Source organism: Peromyscus maniculatus, chromosome 11, assembly GCF_049852395.1.
Source record: "Peromyscus maniculatus bairdii isolate BWxNUB_F1_BW_parent chromosome 11, HU_Pman_BW_mat_3.1, whole genome shotgun sequence".
Lineage (NCBI taxonomy): Eukaryota > Metazoa > Chordata > Mammalia > Rodentia > Cricetidae > Peromyscus > Peromyscus maniculatus.
In genome coordinates this window covers 80,615,181-80,640,370 of record NC_134862.1, presented here as the reverse complement: position 1 = coordinate 80,640,370, position 25,190 = coordinate 80,615,181, and the positions used below count along the sequence as shown (strand labels likewise).

The following is a 25,190-nucleotide window of genomic DNA, read 5'->3' as shown; positions in this document are numbered from 1 at the left end:
GAGCCAGTAATGGGGCACCAGAGGAAGTGTGTACTGATCATGTGTTGAACATGGGGTCTGGGGATGATTGTAACAGGCTCTCAGAATTAAAACAACTGACGCCGTGTTAGATGTGCCAAGGCACCATCCTAACATAAGAGACCATCACACAGACCTCTACACTGGCCAAAATGAGAATAAAGACCTAAATCAATATAGTTCACTAGAAAAGTCCCTAAATGTGTGAATCTTGCCTTTTTGCTTTTTTAGCTCTGCTTATTTCTAACTGTTTTTGTTAACTGAAGTGTGTGTCAACCAGGTTATGATTTTTGTGCAGAAAAAAAGCCAAAAACACTAAGGCTTATAGCTACATGATTAGAGATACATGATTCGGTGTGTAGTCTGCCAGCCAGTAAAGAAAGACTTTCTTTTGGCTTTAAGAGTGTGTGTTCTCTGAAGGAGTTACCTCAAAACACCATTGTCACTTGAGGATAAGTTAGTTAAAACACTCCGAAATTTTTATTCACTTGTGGTACTTCTCATCCTAAACAGGTACATACACACACACACACACACACACACACACACACACACACACACACACACACACACAGCTCCACTGAGTTCACTGTCCTCTGTTATAAGAATGAACAAACACATTTTTCCTTTTGGGGCATTGCTTGTCTCCTCTGTATGGGCAATAAGGTGAGGAGGGATGCTGCCCACAAGCACTTAGAATTCTATGATGTCTCCTCCTGTGGTTGCTGGTGTGTGATAGAATTACCCAGCCTCTGCCTCCAGAGGCCTGGGAATCAGGTGTCCTGTGTAGCACCAGAGAAGTAACTCTGAACAAGGAATTAGGAGTGGAGACAGGGCTGGGAGGTGGGGAAACCTTGGGGGTAAGGATGCAGTAGGAGTGATCATTGTGTAGGCAGAGTAGATTGACACGATCCGCTTGGACAGAAATTGCTTGTGCAAAGGATCTTTGGCATCCAGGACCAAGGTGGTCTATAGATCAACCTGGGCCTCCTCACTGGGGGGGTTCTTGGTGCACAGGCTGATACAGGATCATTGGGGGTTTGAAGTCTGGGCATAAAAAGGTGGAATTAAAGATAAGCTTATGGTAAAATGATGATAAACATAATCTGATCATCTTGATAGACGTAGAAAGGGTGGTGTGTACAATCTGACATTCCTTCAAAACAAAACATCTATTCATATGGGCAGAGGAGTTAACTAACTTGGTACAGGGCTTGTTGGATATATAAGTCAGGGTTCTCTAACAAAAAAGAACTGAAAGACTGTGTGTGTGTGTGTGTGTGTGTGTGTGTGTGTGTGTGTGTGTGTGTGTGTGTTTTGTCTGCATGTGTTAAAGCGGGATTTATTAGTGTAGCTTACAGGCTGTGGTCCTAGTAGTCCAACAGTGGATGTCTTCCAAGTCTCTAGAGGAAAAACAAAGAACTCCATGGTTGTTGAGTGCATGAGACTGGATGTCTCATCAGTCCCAGTCTGGTGCTGAAGTCCCAGGGAAAGCCTAGAGAGCTGCCAGTCTTCAGTCTATGAGGGACTCTCAAAGAAGCATGTTATAATACCAGCAAAGGAATGCCTCAGGAACAGGATATACAAACTCACAAGCAAGAGTGAAGACAAGCAAGCAAAAAGCAAAAGCTGCTTTCTTCCATATCCTTTTTGTGGCAAACCAGAAAAGGTCTAGTTTAGACTTAGGGTGCGTCTTCTCACCTCAAATCATCCAATCAAGAAAATCCATCACAAGCATGCCAAGCTTTTTCAATTTTAGCTGATACCACATGTAGTAAAGATGACAGTCAAAATCAGCCATTACACTGCTCAAGCATAAATTTGGATCCCCAGCACACACATAAAAATTGGGTACAGCAACGTGCACCTGACCCACATCTCTGAGGAAGCAGAGACAGGTGGGTTTCTGTTCTTTGCTGGACATCCAGTCTAGCTTCATGTGCAAGCTTGAAGTTCTGGGAGAGTCCCTGTTTCAAAAATTAAATTGGACAGAGCCAATAAGATAATTCTTTGGGTAAAGACACTCACCACCAAACCTTGGTTTAATACCCAGAACCCACATGGTGGGAGGAGAAAAACTGACTTGTATGCAGTTTTCCTGTCCCTCAGCCACTCTCAAATAAACACACAGAGGCTTAAATTAATTATAAATGCTTGGCCAATATCTCAGGTTTGTTACTAACTAGCTCTTACAACTTAACCCATTTCTATAAATCTACATGCTACCCTGTGGCTCATGGTTTTTACCTCTATCCCGTTTGTGTGTCTGGCACGTTCTTTGTCTAGCTGGTTACTTCTCTGACTCCGCCTTTCCTCATCCCATCCTTCTCTGTTCGGCTTTCCCACCTAACTTTAACCTGTTCAACTATTGGCCAGTCAGCTTGGTGATTAAACCAATCATAGTGACATATATATACACAGCATACAGAAGGATTGTTCCCCAGCACTGACTTCTCAAGTTATCCTCTGATTTCCATACATGTACATCATAACACACACACACAGACACAGACAGACAGACAGACAGACAGACAGACACACACAAAAACATACACACACACACACACACACACACACAAACACACATATGAAATAAATAAATATAAGTTTTTTAGTTTAAGTAAAGCCAGGCATAGTGGCACACACCTTTAATCCCAGCACTCCAGAGACAGAAGCAGGTGAATCTCTGAGTTCAAGGCCAGCATGATCTACAGAGCAAGTTCCAGGACAGACAGGGCTACACAGAGAAACTCTGTCTCAAAAAATTTTTTTTGATTTAAGTAAGATGTGATGAAGCATACCTTAAAGTAAGCATATTGTTCTACAAACAAACACCTCTTATTCTCAAGGTTGGGGACCAAACCCAAGGCTCTAATTTTTTCATATTCATGTCATCATGTTTACACTTCATCAAAACTTCCAGCTTGTCTCAAACTTTGCCCAGTTTAGTCTATAGCACAAGAAGAAAGGTCAGCTTGGGCATCTTCTATCCCCTGACCTTGATCTCACCACCACTACCCAGTTAATCATTGCCAACAGTAGGTATAACACACTCACAGACACACTACTAACATCTCTGATTGTTCTATTCTGTCACATAAAGAAGTTGATCTAAATGACACAAGAGTTCCAAAGAGAGCCAAAGAAAGACAGCTGCCATGCAGTCATACAAAACACTGACCACCAACCATTGGCTTGCTTTGCTTTCAAATGTGTCAGCAATTCAGCCCTAAAATCCCACCCTGACTATGAAGGGAGGGAAAGCATGGGAATGGCCCAGCAAATGTTAAACATAGCAGAAGCTAGTCAAGCCCTCTACGTGCTGATCAAACTGTAGCCTTGTAGATAAAAGGAATGAGTCCTGTTTTAAATCACTAAGTCACAGAGAGAGGTAACTGACACAATTGCTATGACATGGGCTTTGAACCCAGCTGATACAGGGGGACAACAATATTTTCAATGGGATCACAAGAGTCACCATGGTGGTGATGGCAGTGGTGTGTGTGTGGCTCTGTGTGTGTGTGTGTGTGTGTGTGTGTGTGTGTGTGTGTGTGTGTGTGTGTGTGTGTGTTTCTCAGTCTGTATCTGTGTCTATGGCTCTGTGTCTGTGTCATCTCTGTGTCTATATGTCTGTGGCTGTTTCTTTGTGTGTCTGTATGTTGTGTTGATTTGATTTTTCAGACAAGGTCATTCTCCTGTAGCTCAGGCTGGCTTTCAACTCACCATGTAGACAAAGATGACCCTGAATACTTTATCCTTGTGTCTCCACCTTCCAAATGCCAGGATTATGGTTATGGGCCATCATTCTTAGCTAAGGCTTTTGATTTAAAAGGAATCTTGTTGTCAGCAGTGCGGTGTTGGGGAATATTCAATGCTACTGTGAACTCCAAGTTTGCATTTGCATTATTTAAATAAAACTGGCATTGGGTCAGGAGGCTGAGTTAGCAACTAATTGACACAAAGTAACCATAGAGCATTGGAGGGCATCTGGAAGAGATAAAGAGATGCACAGGAAGTAGTAGGGAGGGCTTTTGAGTGTCCAGCTTTTTCTGTTTGGATAGAACAGATGATGGACTTTTGGGGGGAAAAGTTAGCTAGGTGCTACTCAACCTCTCTGAGCTAGCAGGCTTCCTCTCAGCTTTTGACTCTCAAATTTTATTTATAAACAGAATGATAGAGATTTAGTAAAAGTTGCCTTTAGTGGAATTGGCAGAGCCAGTACCTGTAGTAAAGAAGGCCCTCCAGGTCACTGCCAGAGAAGCAGGCCAGTAACTTCAGAGTCACAATTACTGGCTGAAATAGCAGCAGACTAACTAACACATGTTCCTAAGAAGATTATTAATAAGTATTACAAAAAACAGTCACTGGCCATTCAGGTTGTACATAAACAGGCACAACAGCTGCTGATCTTTCAAAAGTACCAACAGCCCTACCTTTAAAATTGTTAACTGCCAAATCTGTCTGGGTGGAACAATGGCCTTTGATATCAGAATAATTTCAGGTCTAGAACAGTTGGTAGAGGAGCAGTAACATGCTCAACATATTGAAGAATCGACCAGTCCATGGAATTCTTCTGTATGTGTTATTAAAAAAAAAATCTACAAAATAGAGAATGTTAACATATCTAAGAGCTATTAATAGGTGATTCAGCCAATGGTCTCTTTACAATCTGGAATTCTCTTGCCTTCTCTATTATCTAAAGACCTATTATAGTGATTGAGTTAAAAGATTACCTTTTTACTATACATTTGCAAAAACAAGATAGAGAAAATTTTGCCTTCATAGTGCCTACTGATGATAATTCCTAGCCTGTTAAGAGATACCAATGGCGCTGGGCGTTAGTGGTGCACACCTTTAATCCCAGCACTCAGGAGGCAGAGCCAGGTGGATCTCTGTGAGTTCAAGTCCAGCCTGGTCTACAGAGCGAGATCCAGGACAGGCGTCAAAACTAAGCAGAGAAAGCCTGTCTCAAAAACAAACAAACAAAAAAGATGTATCAATAGAAAATCCTTCCACAAGTGATATAGAAATGTCTGACATAGGTATGATTGGATAAAAGGGTAGATTATTGAATCTACTTTAAAGAGCAACAACTTGCCTAAAATGTTTTACATTGCTATGGATTTTGGCTTATTGATAAAAATTTAAAATTAATTTTCTTATAGTGTATGTATATTTCTATTCTTGTTTAAGGTATTATGTTTATGCAACTCAATTAAAATTGTAATGTATAATTAAGAAATACAGATTAATAATTAGTCTTCTATGATAATCAAACTTACAGTCATGTTAGTTAAGTTTTCTGGTATACAATGATATATTTTAATTAGGTAGTTAATCTTCAAACACTTCAAAGACCTACAGAATATGGCATTTAAAATGTTTTAAGAATTTTGACTTTCTGTGACAAATATGGTATGTACTCACTCATAGGAGGATACTAGATGTGGAACAAGGATGACTGGACTGCTACTCACATCACCAGTGAGGCTACCTGTAAAACAGGACCCCAAGAAAGACACGGGGATCACCCAATGACGGAGAAATGGATGAGATCTACATGAACAGCCTGGACATGAGTGGGAGCAATGAACAGCGAGGGTCGAGGGAAAGAGAGCGGGAGATCCCAGCTAGATCAAGAACAGAGAGGGATAACAAGAAATAGGAGACCATGGTAAATGAAGACCACATGAGAAAAGGAAGAAACAAAGTGCTAGAGAGGCCCACAGAAATCCACAAAGATACCACCACAAAAGACTGCTGGCTATGGCCGAGAGACAGCCGGGACTGACCTACTCTGGTGATGGGATGGCCAAACACCCTAATAGTTGTGCCAGAAACCCCATCCAAGGACTGAGGAATCTGGATGCAGACATCCACACCTAGGACCCCGGGTGGAGTGCTGGGAGTCCAATTAGCGAGAAAGAGGAGGGTTTATATGAGCGAGAATTGTTGAAACCAAGGTTGGATAAAGCACAGGGACAAATAGCCAAACGAATGGAAACACATGAACTATGAACCAAAGGCTGAAGGGCCCCCAACTGGATCAGGCCCTCTGAATAGGTGAGACAGTTGATTGGCTTGATCTGTTTGGGAGGCATTTAGGCAGTGGTACCAGGTCCTGGGCTCGCTGCATGAGATAGCTGTTTGAAACCTGGGACTTATAAAGGGACGCTTGGCTCAATCTGGGAGGAGGGGACTGTACCTGCCTGGACTGAGTCTATCAGGTCGATCTCAGTCCTCGGGAGTGGCCTTGATCTGGAGGTGGTGGGAATGGGAAGTGGGCTGGGGGGAAGTGGAGGGGGGCAGGAAGGGGGAGAACAAGGGAATCTGTGGCTGTTATGTAGAACTGAATTGTAATGTAGAACTGAATAGTATTGTAAAATAAAAGAAAAAATTTTTTTGACTTTCTGGACATTGAGACATGTCTGCTGTACAATAAAGCAACTTATTTTTATTACTATACAGCTATAGTAATAAAAACAGCTTGGTATTGGCATAAAAACAGACATGTAGAACAATGGAATTGAATAAAAGACCATAACATTAATCCACAAACCTATGAACACCTGATTTTTGACAAAGAAGCCAAAACTGTACAATAGAAAAAAGCCAGAATTAAGTGAGAACCTGGAAATAACCTAGATGCCCCTCAACCAAAGAATGGATAAAGAAAATGTGGTACATATATATGATGGAGTATTATTAGCTGGGGAAAAAAAGGTGACATCATGAAATTTGCAGGCAAATGGATGGAACTAGAAAATATCATCCTGAGTGAGGTAACCCAAACTCACAAAGACAAACATGTACTCACTCATAGTGGATACCAGATGTAAAGCAAAGGATAATCAGACCTACTCACAGCTCCAGAGAAACTAAGAAATGAGGAGGACCCTAAGAGGGATGCATGGAATGCCTTGGAAAGAGGAAACAACAAGATCTCAATGTGTAACCTGGGGATGGGGACAAAATAGAGGGGAAGGAATGGGGGATGGTCGAACTAGGGGAGGAACAGAGTGGGAGAGCAATGAAAGAGCTATCTTGATAGAGGGAGACATTATGGGGTAAGGGGTGCAAGGGGAATTTTCCAGGAATCCACAAGGATGGTCCCAGCTAGGACTACTAGCAATAGCAGACAGGGTGGCTGAATTGTCCTTCCCCTGTAATCAGAATGGTGACTACACTGTCATCCTCGAGCCTTCATCCAGCAACTAATAGAAGCAAATGCAGGGACCCACAACCAAACACCAGGCCAAGCTCCGGGAGTCCAGCTGAAGAAAGGGAAGAGGGATTATATTAGCAAGAGGGAGTCAAGATCATGATGGGGAAATCTCCAGAGACAACTGGACCAAGCTCATCTGAACTCATGAACTTTAGGTCAACAACTGTGTGGAACCTGCATAGGACTGGACTAGGCTCTCTGCATATGAGAGACAGTGGTGTAGCTTGGTCTGTTTGAGGGGTCCCTGGCAGTAGGATCAGGGTCCATCCCTGGTGCATGAGCTGGCTTTCTGGACCCCATTACCTATGGTGGGACTCCTTGCTCAGCCTTGATGCAGGGGAGAGGGGTTTGGTCCTGCCTCAACTTAATGTACAAGGCTTTGATCACTCCGCATGGGAGGCCTTACCCTTTTGAGGAGGGGATGCAGGATAGGTCAGGGAAGGGAGGCTGCGGGGGAGCAGGAGGAGGAATGAAAGGGAGAGGAGGGTGATCTGTGGTTGGTATGTAAAATGAATAAAAAAAATTTTAAATTAAAAAAAATGTATTTGGGTTGACTTGTTCCAGAAAAACATGCTTTTATGATGATTATATAGTAACTGCGTAACTTTTGGTTATGAGGAAAATCCTCTTTATAATGTATTTGGTGTGAGGAATATTAAAAAGGGTATTTTAAAAAATGAAAAAGAAGCCGGGCGGTGGTGGCGCACGCCTTTAATCCCAGCACTCGGGAGGCAGAGCCAGGTGGATCTCTGTGAGTTCGAGGCCAGCCTGGGCTACCAAGTGAGCTCCAGGAAAGGCGCAAAGCTACACAGAGAAACCCTGTCTCGAAAAACCAAAAAAAAAAAAAAAAAAAAAAAAAAAATGAAAAAGAATATAGAAAGATGAAAGAAAGACCCTGAAGGGGTGTGTGTGTGTGTGTGTGTGTGTGTGTGTGTGTGTGTTTCCCTTTTTCAACAACCCCAGAATTACATTTTACTCCCTCAGATAGAAAGGTCAATTGAGGGCTGGAGAGATGACTCAGAGGTCCTGAGTTCAATTCCCAGCAACCACATGGTGGCTCACAACCATCTGTAATGAGATCTGGGGCCCTCTTCTGGCCTGAAGGGGTATATGCAGGCAGAACACAGTACACATAATAAATTTAAAAAATCATTTAAAACAAAAACAAAAGAAAGAAAGATCAATTGAGTGATTAGCTGGAGACTCCATGACTCCCCTTCAATTCCTGAGCTACTGAAGGCTGGTCTGTACAGCAACAATCTAGGAACCAACAAAATAAATAGTACAGACATGGTGGCTTCCAACTCACTATGTAGACAAAGATGGCCTTGAACTTATCCACTTAAAGATGTGTAGATTATCTTTGTGTGTGAGCAGGTTTTTTTTTTTTTTTTTTGAGACTTATGTACAAGACACTGTCCTCCAACCTGGCTATGTAGTAAGGGATAAGCTTGAACTTCTGATCCTCCTATTTCCACTTCTCAAGTGCAGGAATTTCAGACATTCCCCACCAAACCTAGTTTACATGATGCCAGGGATTGAACCCATAGCTCATGTATCCGAGGCAAACATTCTACCAGCTATCAGTTACATACCTCTGTTTTGTTCTATTCTATCAACCTACCTGAGTTATGTTGTATATATCAGTCCTCTGAACATAAAAAGATATAAAATATAAGCTTAACCAAAAGCTGACTCCCAAAGGATTGCAATGTTGTTAGTATTATAATAAAGCTTTGTACTGAGGATGCTTCATCGCTGAGGAAAAGACAATTCATTCAATTATAGCCCTAAGTGGTGTCTGAGAACTGGAGAAAGACAAAAGGTGGGGATGGAGGAAGTTCAGAGCATCTTCAGAGGGGATTTAAAGAGATTGAATCGAAATTGCAGTCTATTGTGAAAACTAGTTTGTGATAACTCTGAGAAAATCAAATACAAAATAGTGAAGGCTGTATGGAATTCAATTTATGCAGACTAAAGATATGTATTTATTCTTAAATGATTACTTACTTACTATTTTGCTGTTAAACTTTTCTTTTTGATAGTCAAGTTTGATGGTGTGTGCCTATAATCCCAGCACTTGGGAAGTGGGAGGAAGAGAGTCAGGAGTTCAATGACATCTTCACCTGAACAGTGAGTTTGAGGAGAACCTGGGCTACAAGAAATATACTCTGTTATACATTGTGTCCCACCCAAAAGAAAGTTTTTCTCTCCTATGAAATGGAAATAACTATGAATATTTGGGGATTTTAAGTATTACCTTGCAAGAAAGACACAAACTAAAATGTCCAAATGGATGTCAAAGGTTGCAAGTCACCTCATTTATTTCCTTTTTAAATATACACAGATCAATGAATTCCCAAACCTGGTGATAGTGCTAGGATATGACATTTAATATTTATCTTTTTGAGCCTTTGAATCCCATGAGTCAACACCGTAAAAATAACTTTCCCCCGCAATAAATGAAAGCTGCCTCTCTTGTGGCATCCTGCCAGGAGAGGGGGAGCCTAGCAAAGTCTGGACTATTCCCACCAGGCTCTTCCTATAAAAAGATAAGAGCTTCACCAGGACTACACTAGAAACTCTGCAGAGAGAAGGGGGATCCTCTCCACTCAGCTGACAACTCTTCATTTCTGGACAGGTATGGAAGGGAAGGTAGTTGCTGTGGATGACATTAGGAAAGTGGACTATGGCTCAGGACTGTTTTAAGCCCTGAGAAGTGAGGAGTTTAAAGGAAAGGAAGGACCAGATAGGAGCTGAGACAGGGATAAGGGGAAAAAGTGTTCTGGATAGAGACTGACCTTCATCTTCTTTTCTGTAGATGACCATGACCCAACTCAGCTTCCTGCTGTTTATCATCCTGGCCACCAGAAGTTGCAGTGCTGGTGAGTCTCGCTACCAGGTCACCTCTAGCTTTAAAGGTAGTCAGCACTAGACTCGGTTGCTTCCAGGATGTGGATTTCTGAGGAACAGAGATCACACTTTTGTTGTGGTTGTTTGTTTTTGTTTCTTGACACAGGAATTTAATCTGTAGCCCTGGCTGTCCTGGAACTCAGTCTATAGACCAGGCAGACATCAGACTCAGAGATCTGCCTGCCTCTGCCTCCTGAGTGCTGGGATTAAAGACGTGAGTTACCACAGCTTGGCCCATCATGCCTTTTTAAAAATCTTGAAACTAAATACAATTTTATTCTTTTCCCATTCCTTTTCCTCTTTGTAGCCTTTTCAAATTAACCCCCCTCACCACTCTCTACAAAAATAAAGGTCTCTTTTTGTTCAATCATATATATCTCCACAATTAAACAAATATATATATGTAAATACAGACACACAGACACACACATATATGTGTATATGCATATATGTATGTATATGTGTATATATATATATACATATATATATATACATTTACACACATATATTCCTGGACATGTAAATACAACCTATGCCATCCCCCAAAGAGATGTAGGCTGGGTGCTGATTGGCTCTTAAAGGAATTGGCCAGTGGCAACGAGATTGTTGAGGTATGTCCTGGTCCAGACTGTACTTGTGTGTAGCTCTAGGGGACCTTCTGCAAGAACTGTGTCCTATCCTAATCACTCCTTATACTTAAGACGTTGGCCTTAGAGTTTCAGTGCCAAGGGAATGGTCTGGTTTGTGCCCAGAGACTGTTGTCTTCAATTCTGCTCTCTACAAGAACTCAACAGCATTTTAAAATGTGTAGTACCTCTTCACTACTTTTTGAGTATTTTTAAGGAAAAAGTCTCTAAATGCCATCTTACTTGATCTCCACATGAAAATCTTTGTAGGCTTGGTATTAGGCACTAGGGAACTGAAGCTCAGTCACAGTAATTTGTGGGAGCCCACAAAGGTTTCCTAGTGAGGTCTGAGCTTGCTTTACCCAGCAGGGCTGCATTAGGGGATGGTTTGACCACCTGTGTTGTTACCAGGTGTTTGGGATGGTCTTCATTTGGCTGTGCTGGCAGGAAAGTCATTTGCTCCACCCTTTGGCATTGCTTTAAAGGAGTCCTTTAGAAGAGACAGAAGGGGCTGGTGGGTTTTGATCAAGGTCCTCCAGAGGCTGTCCTGGGTTTCTCTCTGTCTCTCTCCCTCTATATTTCTATCTAAATATTTCTCACTTCTCCCTCCCCAAGAGTAAAAATGGGGGAGAAAAGGGGGAGCTGGTCTCCCTCAAATGGTGCCCTTCAAAAGGGACCTTCAAAAGGGGAGTCAGAGGGCACTAAGGAGAATTAGGGCATGTCTGGTTATGGAAATTAAGGTGGAGATAATCTATTTGGGGGAGTGAAAGGGGCTGGAAGATGCCCTAGTGAGGCTGCAGCATATATTTCTCTCTCTCTCTAGGTTTTTTCTTTCTCTCTCTCTTAACGTCTATCTATGAAAATTAAGGACGATAGAATATAGGAATACAGTGTCACAAAAAATTTTTGAGTAAGAGTAGAATTTCATTAGAGTTAAAATGAAGCACAAAAAATAGTAAGCAAATCTTCAAAGAGTCACTTGTAGTGTTTTGCCTGTGCCGCGAGACCCCCAACCAGACCACCAAGGAGCCAACTTCCCATGCAAAAACAAAAGATTTCTTCATTCAAGCCAAGCCCAGGCAGAGACTTAATCCGTTACAGGGAGTGAATGAGGAAAAACTGAGAACTTATTACAAGGGGGTTATACAGGAAAAGTTAACATGCAGTGGGTTACATATCACTGGACGAGAGGGTTGGGCTGAGGTAGTTCTCTGAAGTTACTAGCTGAACTATACACATGAAGGTACTAATGGATAACAGGATGCAGGGTATCTACAGAGACATACATTTATTTACTTCCTATATCCTGTTTTTGCTGAGCCCAAAATATATACATTCAGATTTATTGTTCCAGTCCTGTTTTCACATGAGTTCAATCTCTGATCAGTTGAGTCCATTATTCCCCATATCCTCTTTTGCTGAGTCCAGGATATATCATGTAAATTCAACCTCTGGTCAGCTCTGGGTTCACTTATAGATCAGCAGATACCTTTACATGAAAGGGGGAGATGATTCTCAAGAGGGATACTGATTTTTGCTCTTCAGTAGAAAGATTAAAAAACAGAGGGGTAAGGTGGAACTACAAGTACAGAGGTTCCTGGAGTTCTGTAGAGGAACTGTATCCTTGGTTTTCTGATTATGGGACTTTAAATGCAGAGAATTGCGGTTGAAATGCAAAAATATTATGGAGAATACAGGCCAGAAATGATTCCTATAGATGCCTTTGGCCTGTGGGCATTGATTCAGGACAGTTTAGATCTAAGCACAGAGAAGCAGGAGGGAATCTTCCCTGAGGCAGACTCAGAAGAGACAAAACCCTCCACTCCACCAGCAGGGCCTGAGAACACCTGTACAACACCATTCAAACAAGGTCCATTTACTCTTGACCATGAAGTTGAGTTGAAGGAACAGAAATCTTGGGATGAGACAAGGGAGAAATTGAAAGGCTTGAAAAATTTAGTAATTTCTCTCACTCAAAAAATGGAAGCCCTTCAGGTCTATCCCTTTCAGAAAGGTACTCATCGTCCCTCTGTAGGAGCAGAATTAGACTCACCTGGGGCGGGGCATCTATCAGAATGGAAAAGCAGCCTGGACTTGCCCTAGCACAAAGATCTCCTGGAGCAATGCGAACCCTCTCTGTTAGCACTAAGTGTCCTCTTCAAGCCAGCATTCAGGAGACTACTAGCAAATGAGAGGAAATTCAAGGCTTCCAAATGATCCCTGCCATCCCAGCAGGGTGGCCAGGGTAATATCATTCGAGTGAATGTTCCAATTCCTTTTAAACAGCTTAAGGAATTAAAAACAGCCTGTAATCAATATGTCCTGATGCTACTTTTACAACAGCATTGTTAGAGAGTCTTACTCTGGACGCTTTCTCCACCCCCACCCCCCCACCCCCACCCCGGCCAGGGGATTGGAAACAAATGGCTAGAACATGCCTGTCAGGTGGAGACTATCTGCTGTGGAAAAAATAATCGAGTTTGTGGAACAATGTCAGGCCACAGCAAAGATAAATTGGGTCCAGCAGATTCCCATCACTTTTGATATGCTTGCTGGAGAAGGCCCATATCAGGAGATAGGTCCACAGGTAGATTTTGATGTCGCAGTGTATGCTCGGGTTAATGCAGCTACAAAAAGAGCCTGGAATAAGCTTCCATCATCTGGAAGACAGAATGAGGATTTGTCTAAGATAAGGCAAGGACCTGAAAAATTGTTTCAGGATTTCGTTTCCAGATCAATGCAAACAGCAGGCAGGTTAATTCGAGATTCAAAATCTGGACTTTTGCTGGTGAAACAACTCACTTATGAGAATACCAATGCAGCATGCCAGGCTGCAATGTGCCCTTTTAGAAAGAAAGGAAACATCTCTGACTATATCTGACTTTGTTCAGATATACAGCCACCGTACAATCAAGGGATAGTTATGGCTGCAGCATTACAAGGAAAAAGAGTCAAGGGTTTTTGTACCAGCAAAGCCATCCTGATTCCAGAAAAGGGAAAGCTGCCAGACCCAGGGAAGTCGTTTTGGTTCTGGAAAGATGAGACACCATGTTAAGAGGTGTCCTGACAGGAGAAATAGCTTAAAGGCAAATAGAGAACATGAGCTATTCCTGAGATACAAGAGAGGGAGACATTGGACTAATAAATGTCTATCAAGGATGAATACCCAGGAGAATCCATTGCATGGAAATGGATGGAGGGCATGCCCCAGACCCTAATAAAATAGACCTTTGGGATAACGCAGCTGTCAATCTTCCATCAAAGAAATATAGCCATGATCTCTATACAGCAGCCCTGGGTAATGTTTGCTGGATCTCAGCTCTTCCATCTATGCAGTTTTGACCCCTGAAATGGGGGTGCAGGCCCTCCCTACAGGCATTTATGGACCTTTCCCAAAGGGCTCTGTAGAGCTGTTGCTGGGAAGAAGTAGTACCACCATGCAGGGAATCTTTGTTGCTTCTGGAGTAATTGATGCTGATTATGTGAGAGAAATAAAGGTGATGACTCATTCACCCAAAGGAATTTCAATAACAAAGATTGGCCGGAGACTTGCACAGTTAATTTTACTTCTTCAGATACAAACAAAAAATCCAGTCAAAAGAGATAAGAGAAGAGAAGCTTGATTTGGTTCATCAGATGCCTATTGGCTACAAGCCATAGTTCCACACTGTACAGGACTCACTTTAATTATAAATGGGAAAAGTTTCTTGGGTCTTTTAGATACAAGTGCAGATTTATCTGTTATATCTGCTAGTCAATGGCCTTCTATGTGGCCAAAAATGGAAATTATGACACACTTGCAAGGGATTGGTCAAACTCAGTGTCCTGAGCAGAGCAGCAATGAACTCTCCTAGTGAGATTAAGCAGGTCATGAAGGAACATTTTGACCATACATTGTCCCACACTTGCCTGTAAATTCGTGGAGTCCAGATGTTGTGAGCCTTATGGGAGTATATTTATATAGTCCCAGTGCACCCATCTCTAAACAAGAAGTTCCTGACCAAAAGTTAATAGAAAGGTCATCTTTACCCCCTAAAGTAAAGCTAATAGGGAGCGGTCAGAATATTTTTAGGAAGGGTCATTGAGCAGCCTTTACTCCATGCAGATCCTGTGACTTGGAAATCCGACCACCTGTGTGGATAGATCAGTGACCCCTAACAGAAGAAAAAATACAAGCCATCCAGCAGTTAGTACAGGAACAGTTGGATGGTGGTCATATTGAACCTTTTAATTCTCCTTTAAATTCTCCTATTTTTCTGATCAAAATAAGTCAGGGAAAAGGAGATTATTACAGGATTTAAGGAAAATTAATGAGAACATACAACCATACAATAGGAGTTTTATAACCTGGATTGCCTATCCCTAATGCTATACCAGAAAATGCTTATAAAATTATTTTGAATTTGAAGGATGGTTTTTATACCATTCTTTGGCTCTCCAAGACTGTCAAAGATTTGCATTTAGTGTTCCCTCAGTTAACTTTAAAGAACCCGTGAAAAGATCCCATTGGCACTTGTATTTGTTCAATAAATAAATTAAGACACATTAAGAGAGAAAGAAAGAGAGAAAGAAAGAAAGAAAGAGAGAGAAAGAAAGAAAGAAAGAAAGAAAGAAAGAAAGAAAGAAAGAAAGAAAGAAAGAAAGAAAGAAAGAAAGAAAGAAAGAAAGAAAGACAACAACCCCCCCCCACCGAGAAAAAAAGGTTCCATTGGCAGGTTTTGCACCAGAAAATGGTCAATAGCCAAACACAGTGTCAGAAATTTGTAGCTCAAGCTTTCAAAAAAGTTAGAGATCAGTTTCAGCAGGTTTATGTTATTCATTATATGGATGATTTTTTCCTTGCACATAAAGATGAAGAAATTTTACTTAACACCTTTGGACAACTTCAGTGCTATCTTACTTGCCCAGAGTTAATTATTGCTCCAGAGACAGTACAAAGACCTTTCCAGTATCTAGGACATGTCTTATACCCTAAGAAAATAAAGCCTCAAAATTTGTAAGTATGAAAAGATGGGTTAAAAAATTTAACTGATTTTCAAAAGTTATTGGTGGGCATTCAATGGTTATGACCTTATTTAAAATTGTTTACCAGTAATTTGAAACCTTTCAGTGGTATTTTAAAAGGAGATAGTGATCCTAATTCACCCAGACAGTTATTTGAAAAAAAGTTTTCTTGCAAGTTGAGAAGGCTATTCAAAATCAGCAAGTACATTACATTAACTATACCCTACTTTAACATGCATATATTTTACCCACTAAACATACTCCTACAGCAGTATTATGGCAAAACAACTCTCTTTTATGGTTGCATCTTTCTGTTTCACCAGCCAAGGCATTAAATCCATACTACAAATTGGTAGCTTGTTTAGTAAAGAAAAGCAGAATTGAATCTAGATGTTGTTTTGTTAAAGAAACAAGTGTAATTAGTGTTCCTTTTGCAAAACAGCAAACTGATTGGCTTTTCAAAAATAGTGATTCTTGGGCAATTGCCTTTTCACAGGTTCTAGGTCACACTGATAATCAGTTTCCAGGTGACCAATTGTTACAATTTGCTCAAATGTATTCATCTGTATTTCCTAAGATTGTTATGAAAGATCCTGTAGAAGATGCTGTGCTAGGTTTTACTGATGGTTCTTCTAATGGAAGGGCTGATTATGTTAAAATGGAAAAAGCTACATAGTACAAGCAACCCCAGCTTCTGCACAGACAGTGAAATTATGGTCAGTGATCATGGTTTTTCAGTTTCTTGTGAACAGCTCATTTAATTTATATATGATAAACATAGCTCTTTAAGTTATAAAATTGTTCCATGCATTGGGACTAGCCACAGTCAAGTTAAAATGCTGTTCCAACAAATTTAAGACACCAAAGAAAGTTACAATGTTTTGTGGGTCATATTAGAGCTCATTCCAATATTCTTGGCCCTTTAGGTGATGGTATTACAACACCTGACAAATTAACAAGGATGGTTGCCTTATTCCAAGTAGAACTGGCTCAACAGTTACATGCTTTTCGTCATCAAAATATCAAGAGTCTCAGGAAGCAATTCAATCTTACCAGGGAAGTTGCTTGACAAATAGTTAAACAATGTGGGGTATATCCAAAATATTTCCCTGTCCCTTACTTAGGAATAAACCCTCAAGATCTCCTTCCTAATCATTTCTGGCAAATGGATGTCACTCATATTGTGGAATTTGGCAAATTAAAATTTGTACATGGGATCATAGACACTTATTCAGGATTTTTAATGGCCAGAACACCACCTGGGGAAGCTACAAAACATGTAATTATGCATTGCTTGAAGTGTTTTTCCTATATGGGAATACCAAAAATTATTAAATCTGTTAATAGTTCTAGATATAGTAGTAAAGCATTAAAGCAATTTTGTATCCAATGGCAAATTGAACAAAAAACAGGCATTCCTTATAATCCCCAAGGACAAGGCATAGTGGAAAGAGCTCATGGCAGTCTTAAAATACAACTTGAAAAAATAAAGAAAAGGGAAATTTACCCTCAATCTCGACATAATACATTGAATCATGTTCTTTTTGTTCTGAATTTTTGGAATATGGGTGTCTGCTAGCAATCTTCTGTGGATACATGTTGGCGATTTTTGCTCAGGTGAAATGGAAAGATCCTTGCACAGGATTATGGAAGGGTCTCCACCCTGTTTTAATATGGGGTTGAGGACATGTTTGTGTTTTTTCACAAGATGAAAATGAAGCTCAATGGCTGCCTGAGCATTTGGTGAGGAGTGTGGAACAGAGGAAGGTCAGTTCCAATGACATTCCTCTAGAGGAACTGGAGTGAAAGCAGCTTAACCAATGTCCCTGATATTAAGGTTCCTTCCTGCAGTCTGGGGAAAATAGAAGACTTAGGGGACCCCCAGACTGCTGAGGACAAAGATTTTGTCACTATTTAGTAAAACCTGAAAAGAAATGAAGCTCGGAGCCACACCACTTTTGTCTGACAACAGCAAATCAATGGAGGCTCCTTTAAGAGAAAGGTAGTGCCTAAAAGTGACACAGAGAGTTTTTTCTAAGAGCTTTGTGGCAGCTCAATATAGTAATTTCACCCTCACCCTGAGGTGAGGCTTCTGCTGTAACTGAGTAAAGCACTCAGGGGATCTGTAATAAGTTTGGGTAAAGGGACAGCCCCTAGTTAGAAACTGTCTGTTGCTGGGCGGTGGTGGCACATGCCTTTAATCCCAACACTCAGGAGGCAGAGCCAGGTGGATCTCTGTGAGTTCGAGGCCAGCCTAGTCTCCAAAGTGAGTTCCAGGAAAGGTGCAAAGGTACACTGAGAAACCCTGTCTCAAAAAAAAAGAAAGAAGGAAGGAAGGAAGGAAGGAAGGAAGGAAGGAAGGAAGGAAGGAAGGAAGGAAAGAAAGAAAGAAAGGAAGAAAAACTGTCTGTTACTGAGAGCAGCTCTACCAGTTCCAGAATGGCCTAGAAAGCTCAGCAGAAAAGGTGACTTTGGGGGAGTGGCATTGTCCCAAGAGTGTTACAGCCCCCTAGCAACAAGTGTTACAATTCCATAGTGACAGCACTCACTAAATCCCAGGGTTGATGAAGAGCCATTCATGAATTAGGCTCTTGTTTTCAACTGTCAGGAAAACTTTCAGAATAATATCAAAGCTGACTATAAACTCTGAACTTTAGAAATGATTTGTGTACTTCTTGTCTTGTTAATAGTTTAGCTAAGAAATCTCTTGCAAATGTTAAGAAATCGCTTCTAGATGCTTGATTGTGTAAGTTAGTTCTGTTAAGAGATTCTTTCCAGATGTCTGTATAGTTCTATAGAGTTTCCTCTTAAATATAAGTTTGGTAAATAGTTCTTCCAAGAAATCTCTTCTAGATATGTGATAAAGTTTGTAACATATTTTCCTTATGAATATGTTTGTAAAATAGATCTATAGAGTTTCCTCTTGAATGTAAGTTTCTAAGAAGTATAATTAAGTAAGCTTGTCAAAAGAGTAAATATGTATAGTGATAGTAGTTCAGTTAAGAAATCTCTTCTAAATGTTAGGAAATCTCTTCTAGATGTTAGTTAAGAAATTTCTTCTATAAGCTTGGTAAATAGCTAATAAACCTCTTCTAGATATTTGCTAATGGTAATCCTACAGAGAGTTTCCTTTTGAATATAAGCTTATAAGAAGTATAAATAAGTATATGTTATATGTGATTTTATGTAAAATGTAAATGTTAGTGTAAATCTAAATGTTTCATGTAAGTTTATAAAATGTAAATATGAATAGTGATGTAATTTTGTAAGAAGTGTAAATACATATATTTACACTTAGCCAATAGCCAAGCTAGGTATAAATACCTACAGTAAATGGTCATGACAGTTATAAATATATCATGTTTATTTGAGAATTGTGTTGATGTTAATGAACTAGAGTTTGCTGACTCTAAGGGAATCTTTAAGTTTGGTGTAATTTATTTGATGTGGTTTGTATCCAGAGTTTATTGTTTTAATAAAAAGGAGGCTTGGCACAGATAAGGCTGCTATAGACTATGGTGATATTGTGTTCCCCAATATATTATGCACTCTAATAAATTTATCTAGGTTCAGAGAACAGAATAGTCACTAGATACAGAGGCCAAAAAATGGTGGTACACCTTTAATCTGAAGGCAGAGATCCATTGGGATCTCTGTGAGTTCAAATCCACATGGGAAACAGCCAGGCAATTTGACACATGCCTTTAATCCCAGAAGAGATGGCAGGAAGCAGAAAGGTATATAAGGCATGAGGACCAGGAACTACCTGTCTAAGCCTTTAGGCTCTTGAGCAGCAGTTCAGCTAAGATCCATTTGGATGAGGACTCAGAGGCTTCTAGTCTGAGGAAACAGGATCAGCTGAGGAAGTGGCAAGGTGAGGAAGCTGTGGCTTGTTCTGCTTCTCTGATCTTCAGTCATTCACCCAAATACCTGGCTTCAGGTTTGATTTTGTTAATAAGGCCTTTTAAGATTCATGTTACAAAAGCCATCTTAAGATACATTAAAAAAAAAAAGGATATTCCATCTTTATCATCCTCCACTCGTATACTGGGAGGTGTGGCAACTATGGAGATCACTGAGGATGGTTGTAAGCTCAATAGGAACCTGAGCGAGAGCTAAGTTAAACTCAGTAACCCCTCCTGCCAGAGGCTGAAAGCCAGAGACAGGCAACTCTCTCCGGATGGCTTCCAACCTAATAGAAGTAATAATCAGGGAGAATGACCTAAGACAGACCTTTTAAAAAATTAAGAGGAGGAATGTGTGGGAGCCCACAAAGGTTTCCTAGTGAGATCTGAGCCTGCTTTACACAGCAGGCCTTCATTAGGGGATGGCTTGACAATATGCATGGTTACCAGATATTTGGGGTGGTCTACAGTTAACTGTGCTGGGGTAAGGTCTTTTGCTCCACCCCTTAGCATTCCTTTTTTTTTTTCATTTTTCTTTATTAAGAAATTTTCTACTCACTCCAAATACCATCCACAGCTCCCACCTTCTCCTCCTCCCACCCTCCACGCCCTCTTTCCAAGCCACCCCACATCCCCCAAATCAGGGTCTCCCATGGGGAGTCAGCCGAGCCCAGCACACTGAGCCTAGGCAAATCCAAGCCCCTTCCCACTGCATCAAGGCTGTGCAAGGTGTCACACCATAGGCACTGGATTCCCAAAGCCTGCCCATAGACCAGGGACAGATCCCGATCCCCCTGCCAGGGTACCCCACAAACAGTTCAAGCCCAGTCCAATGGGGGCTCCACAGCCCTTAGTCCACAGTTCATGTGCTTCCTCTAGTGTGGCCGGTCATCTCTGCAGTGCTCCCATGATGATCTCTACATCCCTCGCCTGCAGAATCCCTCCTCTCTCTCATCAGTTGGATTCCCAGATCTCAGCCTGGTGCCTGGCCATGGATCTCTGAATTTGCCTCCATCAGGCAAAGACTTCATGATGACAGCTATGGATATTCACTAGGTCGGTCACCAGGGTAGACCAGTCCAGGCACCCTCTGGACCACCCCTTGGCATTCCTTTTAAAACCCTTGGAAGAGACAGAAGGGGACAATGGGTATTGATCCAGGCCCTCCTGAGGCTACCCTGTGTTTCTGTCTCTCTCCCCCTATATTTCTATCTAAATATTTCTCACTTCTCCCTCCTCAAGAGTACCCTGGGGGGGGGATGTGGGGGCTGGTCTCCCTCAGTAAGTACAATCCCAAAATACATGACTTGTAAACATGGACATATATACATCTGAGTAGCTCTGCCCCAGAGTTAATGTTTGTTTCTACTCTTCTAGATCCTCAGAGAACATTGCAGGGTTGATGCTACTTTGCAAGGCGTTTTTTTCCAGGGTCTCTTGGTCAAGCCTCTGCATTGTAAACCTCACTACCCATGCTTCAGGCACATTAGGCTCCCTGCATTTCTTCTACTGCAGAGCTGGACTTCACTTTATTCTCCTTTTTCAGGACTTGGACAAAAAGTTCTCCAAGCCTTCAAATCTCTTGTCTTTCTTTCTAGTTACAAATCTTGTTGATTCTCAAGTGAGGCTTTGAGAAGTCATGGGATGAGTTTAGGATGAATAACAAGGGGAAGCTGGGTGTCACATAAGAGTGAAACTCTGCATCTTCTCTAATTAAAGAGAAACTGGATACCAACAGATGGACAAATCCTGTGTCTTCCTCTCTGTTCAGAAGCTGCAAAGAAATCAAGCAGGAGATCAGTGGAGCACAAGGTGAGTGATGAAGCATTTAAAGAGCACACAGTAATCCTAACATTGGGAGCCCAAATCAGAGGATTGAAATCTCCAAGGCAGCCGGGGAAGACCCTGTCTCAAAAATACAAAACAAATAACCCACTTAAGAAATCATGCTTTTGGCCTCTGGAACAGCTTTGCTTTTTGATATAGAAAATGGGATACAATTTACATAGTGGATAAAAATTGCCACTTACCAATTTGAAGGGTTTACACAGTCAAGAACAACTTTCACAATGGTATGGACCAATACTATCCATCTCCAGAAAGTTTTCATTTCTTAAAAAGAAATTCTGTACCACAAAGTAATAAATTCCTGTATTCCCTGTGAGCTGCTGTTCTGTTTCCTACTTCTAAGAATCTGTCAATTCTTGTTACCTCATATGAGTAATCTGCCTTATTTCATTAACATGCTTCAAGGCTCATATGTGATGTAGAACAGTTAATTTATTTTAAAAAGATTTATTATTATTACTGTGTACATATGCATGGCTGTGTGTGAGAATGTGTACACATATATGTATGTACATACAGAGTCCAGAAGACACCATCTAGTCCTCTGGAGCTGGAGAGAGAGGCACTTGTACACTGACAAGTGTGAGTGCTGGGAACCTAACTCAAGTCCTCTGCTAGAGCAGTGCTTGGTCCTAACCACAGAGCCATTTCTGCAGCTCACTTCATTCTTATTCACCTGTTGGATATAAAGTAATGTACACAATATATATTTTGCATAACAGACAGCACAGATTATCGCTTATTCCTTTTTCTGTAGAGAAATACTTGCATTGTTTCTGCCATCCAGGTTTTGTGACAAGAGTTGGAATGAACAAGAATGTAGATAACTGAAGCCCCATTCTCAGTTCTTTGAATACATACCAAGTAGAGTTCCTAAGTCCTTTATAATACTATGTTTAACTTTAGAAATAAATCACTGACAGTTTGGATAATTCTGTGTTCTGCCTCAATCACAGAAGGATGACTTTCTACACTCAGGCAGATTCCCAGGGACACCTGTGATAGGACACTCAGAATATGAGGCATTAGGCATAGTTGTACTTCCTGGAGTCATTCTGCCTCTGGATCAGAGATGGATAAAGAGCCTGCACACAGGACTGTGGACTGGTTCTCTCTACAGATGGCCTCTATTTCCTCCGCACGGAGAATGGTGTCATCTACCAGACCTTCTGTGACATGACCACTGCAGGTGGTGGCTGGACCCTGGTGGCCAGTGTGCATGAGAACAACATGCTTGGGAAGTGCACAGTGGGTGATCGCTGGTCCAGTCAGCAAGGCAACAGAATCGACTACCCAGAGGGGGATGGCAACTGGGCCAACTACAACACCTTTGGGTCTGCAGAGGGGGCCACAAGTGATGACTACAAGGTTGGTACACTCTGTGGCCACTTGGGAAAGGGTGAGGATGTGAGTGTAGCTCAAGCATGCCTGGGAGAGGGTTGGAAGGTTGCCCTTCAACACAGAGCTAAACAATAAAAAATACTTATCTTGAATCTCAACATACTCCAAAGTAGGCTTTTCAGTTAGTTGTTGGTGGTGATGGTGGTAGGATAGTTATCCTTAGAAATGGGGGTATCAGAGCATGGATGGTGTCCATGTGAAGCCCTGAGATACCAGCTGTGCTGAGGACTGTGCATGTGGGTCTTTCACTTACTGAAATCTGGTCTGATTAGGCTCAGTGTTGGTTGCTTTTCAGAACCCTGGCTACTTCGACATCCAGGCTGAGAACCTGGGTATCTGGCATGTGCCCAACAATAGCCCTCTGAAAATGTGGAAGGACAACTCCCTGCTGAGGTACCGCACCTCCAGTGGCTTCCTGAATCACCTGGGCCATAATCTGTTTGGCCTGTACAAGGTACTGGAGACTGCTGGCTGAGGCTGCTTTTCCAGGGTGTAGAGAGAGAGGCAGGTGCTTAAGGCTAGGCAGGTTGTATTGCATATTTCCCTTATTCTAAAGTGTAAAAAGCCAACGAAGGCAAGGGATACCAGTATGTGGAAGAGAGGAGGGGCAGAGCCGGGCAGGGTGGAGCGGGGTGGGGGGAGGCAAGGTGAGGCTAATAACAATCTCAGTCACGGGACACTTGCTGTGCTTCTCCATACAGGACAGTGTTCCTGTGAGTGCCAATGATGCCATCCTTACCCAGTGACTTCTTTTGTTCCTTGTAGAAGTTCCCGGTGAAATATGGAGCTGGGAAGTGTTGGACTGACAATGGCCCAGCAATACCTGTGGTCTATGACTTTGGTGATGCTCAGAAGACAGCCTCTTATTACTCCCCCTTTGGCCGGAGTGAGTCTCTGATGCTTCTATGAACACTGTGCAGGACATATGATAAATTCAGTTATGATAACTGTCATTTACCATCCATGACAGCCTGCTTCTCTTCTATGAATGTGTTTTCTTTCACTTTATTCAATTGCTTGCCTTTGGGCTCTAAACTATTACTAACACATTTTACAGCTTAGAAAACTGAAGCACTGAAAGTCCAGGAACTTGCCTGAGATCACAGAGCATAAACAAGAGAGTCAGCATTTGCACTGGGGATTCATGGTTTGGGAATCTACTCTTTCCAACCCTGTTATCACTCAGAAGTTTCTTAGGAACAAGCCAGGTCCATGTGCACAGGGCTGAACAACAGAAAAAAAATGGAGTTTTATTTTGCTTGTAAGGGATGACTATTACATTATTTAATATAAATTGAAGTGGCACATACTCTTTATGAATGCTGAGCCTATGCTGTATAATTCAAAGTTCTTCTTATTTATGCTTGAGATAGAAGGCTTTAAAAGAAAAATTAGCAAAATAAATATGAACAGGACCAAAATGAATGAACTTGATTGTTGCTGTGACAAGCCTTGGAGATATTCAGTAGAGACTTTCCTATATAATAAATTTCTCCATGCAAACTCTGGCAGATGAGGACCTTTGTCCAAGGACTGACTCTTGGGATCTGTGGATAGGAATAGCTGTGGCTTCCCCAATGTGTCTGTTATTTTAGACTGTATATCCTGAACCAAACTCTGGGCTGACAACTATTTCTAGCATTTTCCTTGAATGCTGTTTTCTGTCTCTTGTTTTCAGATGAATTCACCGCAGGATTCATCCAATTCAGAGTGTTTAATAATGAGAGAGCAGCCAACGCCTTGTGTGCTGGAATAAGGGTCACTGGATGTAACACTGAGCATGTGAGTCTGTGTAGTGACCAGAGAGGCCCATGAATAATACTGAGGTTGCCAGTGTGTATCTGTATATATTGAGTATGGGAGAATCCCGTGTTAGTGTGTGTACATGGATGAGAGTGTGACCTTTCCCTGTACCTTGCTTGGTCTCAGGGATCAGAACTTCCATCTAGATACAGAAATCCTGTCTCTTTGAAAACCATAGTCAACATTACAAACTTCTGATACTGTTGCTGTTTGCTTAGATTTAAGAATTAAACACTCAGTTACCTGGAATTAGGGTGACACTTGTATTCGGGAAGTCCTGTGCAAGCCTTTGGGGGCTGAGATTGTTAGAGAGTCACCAGGTATTGACACTCTCCACCTGGGATTTAGCTTTTAGAGTGAAACATATCCTTTCCATCCCTTTTCATGGCTTGTACAGATTTTCATTGTGTCAATGGGTTACTAGGAGAATCATGGATATCTGGTAGA

At 41.5% G+C, this 25,190-nt stretch overlaps 1 protein-coding gene across 1 annotated transcript; it reads left to right on the top strand.

The window, feature by feature from the left end:
• The first annotated feature begins 19,851 nt into the window (after positions 1–19,851).
• LOC143266803 (intelectin-1b-like) lies at positions 19,852–24,768 on the top strand. The gene is made up of 6 exons (XM_076547158.1): positions 19,852–19,870; positions 21,411–21,503; positions 22,660–22,907; positions 23,236–23,394; positions 23,706–23,826; positions 24,619–24,768. The coding sequence occupies exons 1-6, from the start codon at positions 19,852–19,854 to the stop codon at positions 24,753–24,755; spliced, it is 777 nt and encodes a 258-aa protein (XP_076403273.1). The 3' UTR covers positions 24,756–24,768.
• The last annotated feature ends 422 nt before the right edge of the window (positions 24,769–25,190 follow it).

Bases quoted from the DNA above. Each gene is read 5' to 3' on its own strand.
- LOC143266803 (XM_076547158.1), top strand. The intron at 21,504-22,659 runs GTGAGTGATGAA...TTCTCTCTACAG, and splicing joins GGAGATCAGTGGAGCACAAG to ATGGCCTCTATTTCCTCCGC. The intron at 23,827-24,618 runs GTGAGTCTCTGA...TCTTGTTTTCAG, and splicing joins TTACTCCCCCTTTGGCCGGA to ATGAATTCACCGCAGGATTC.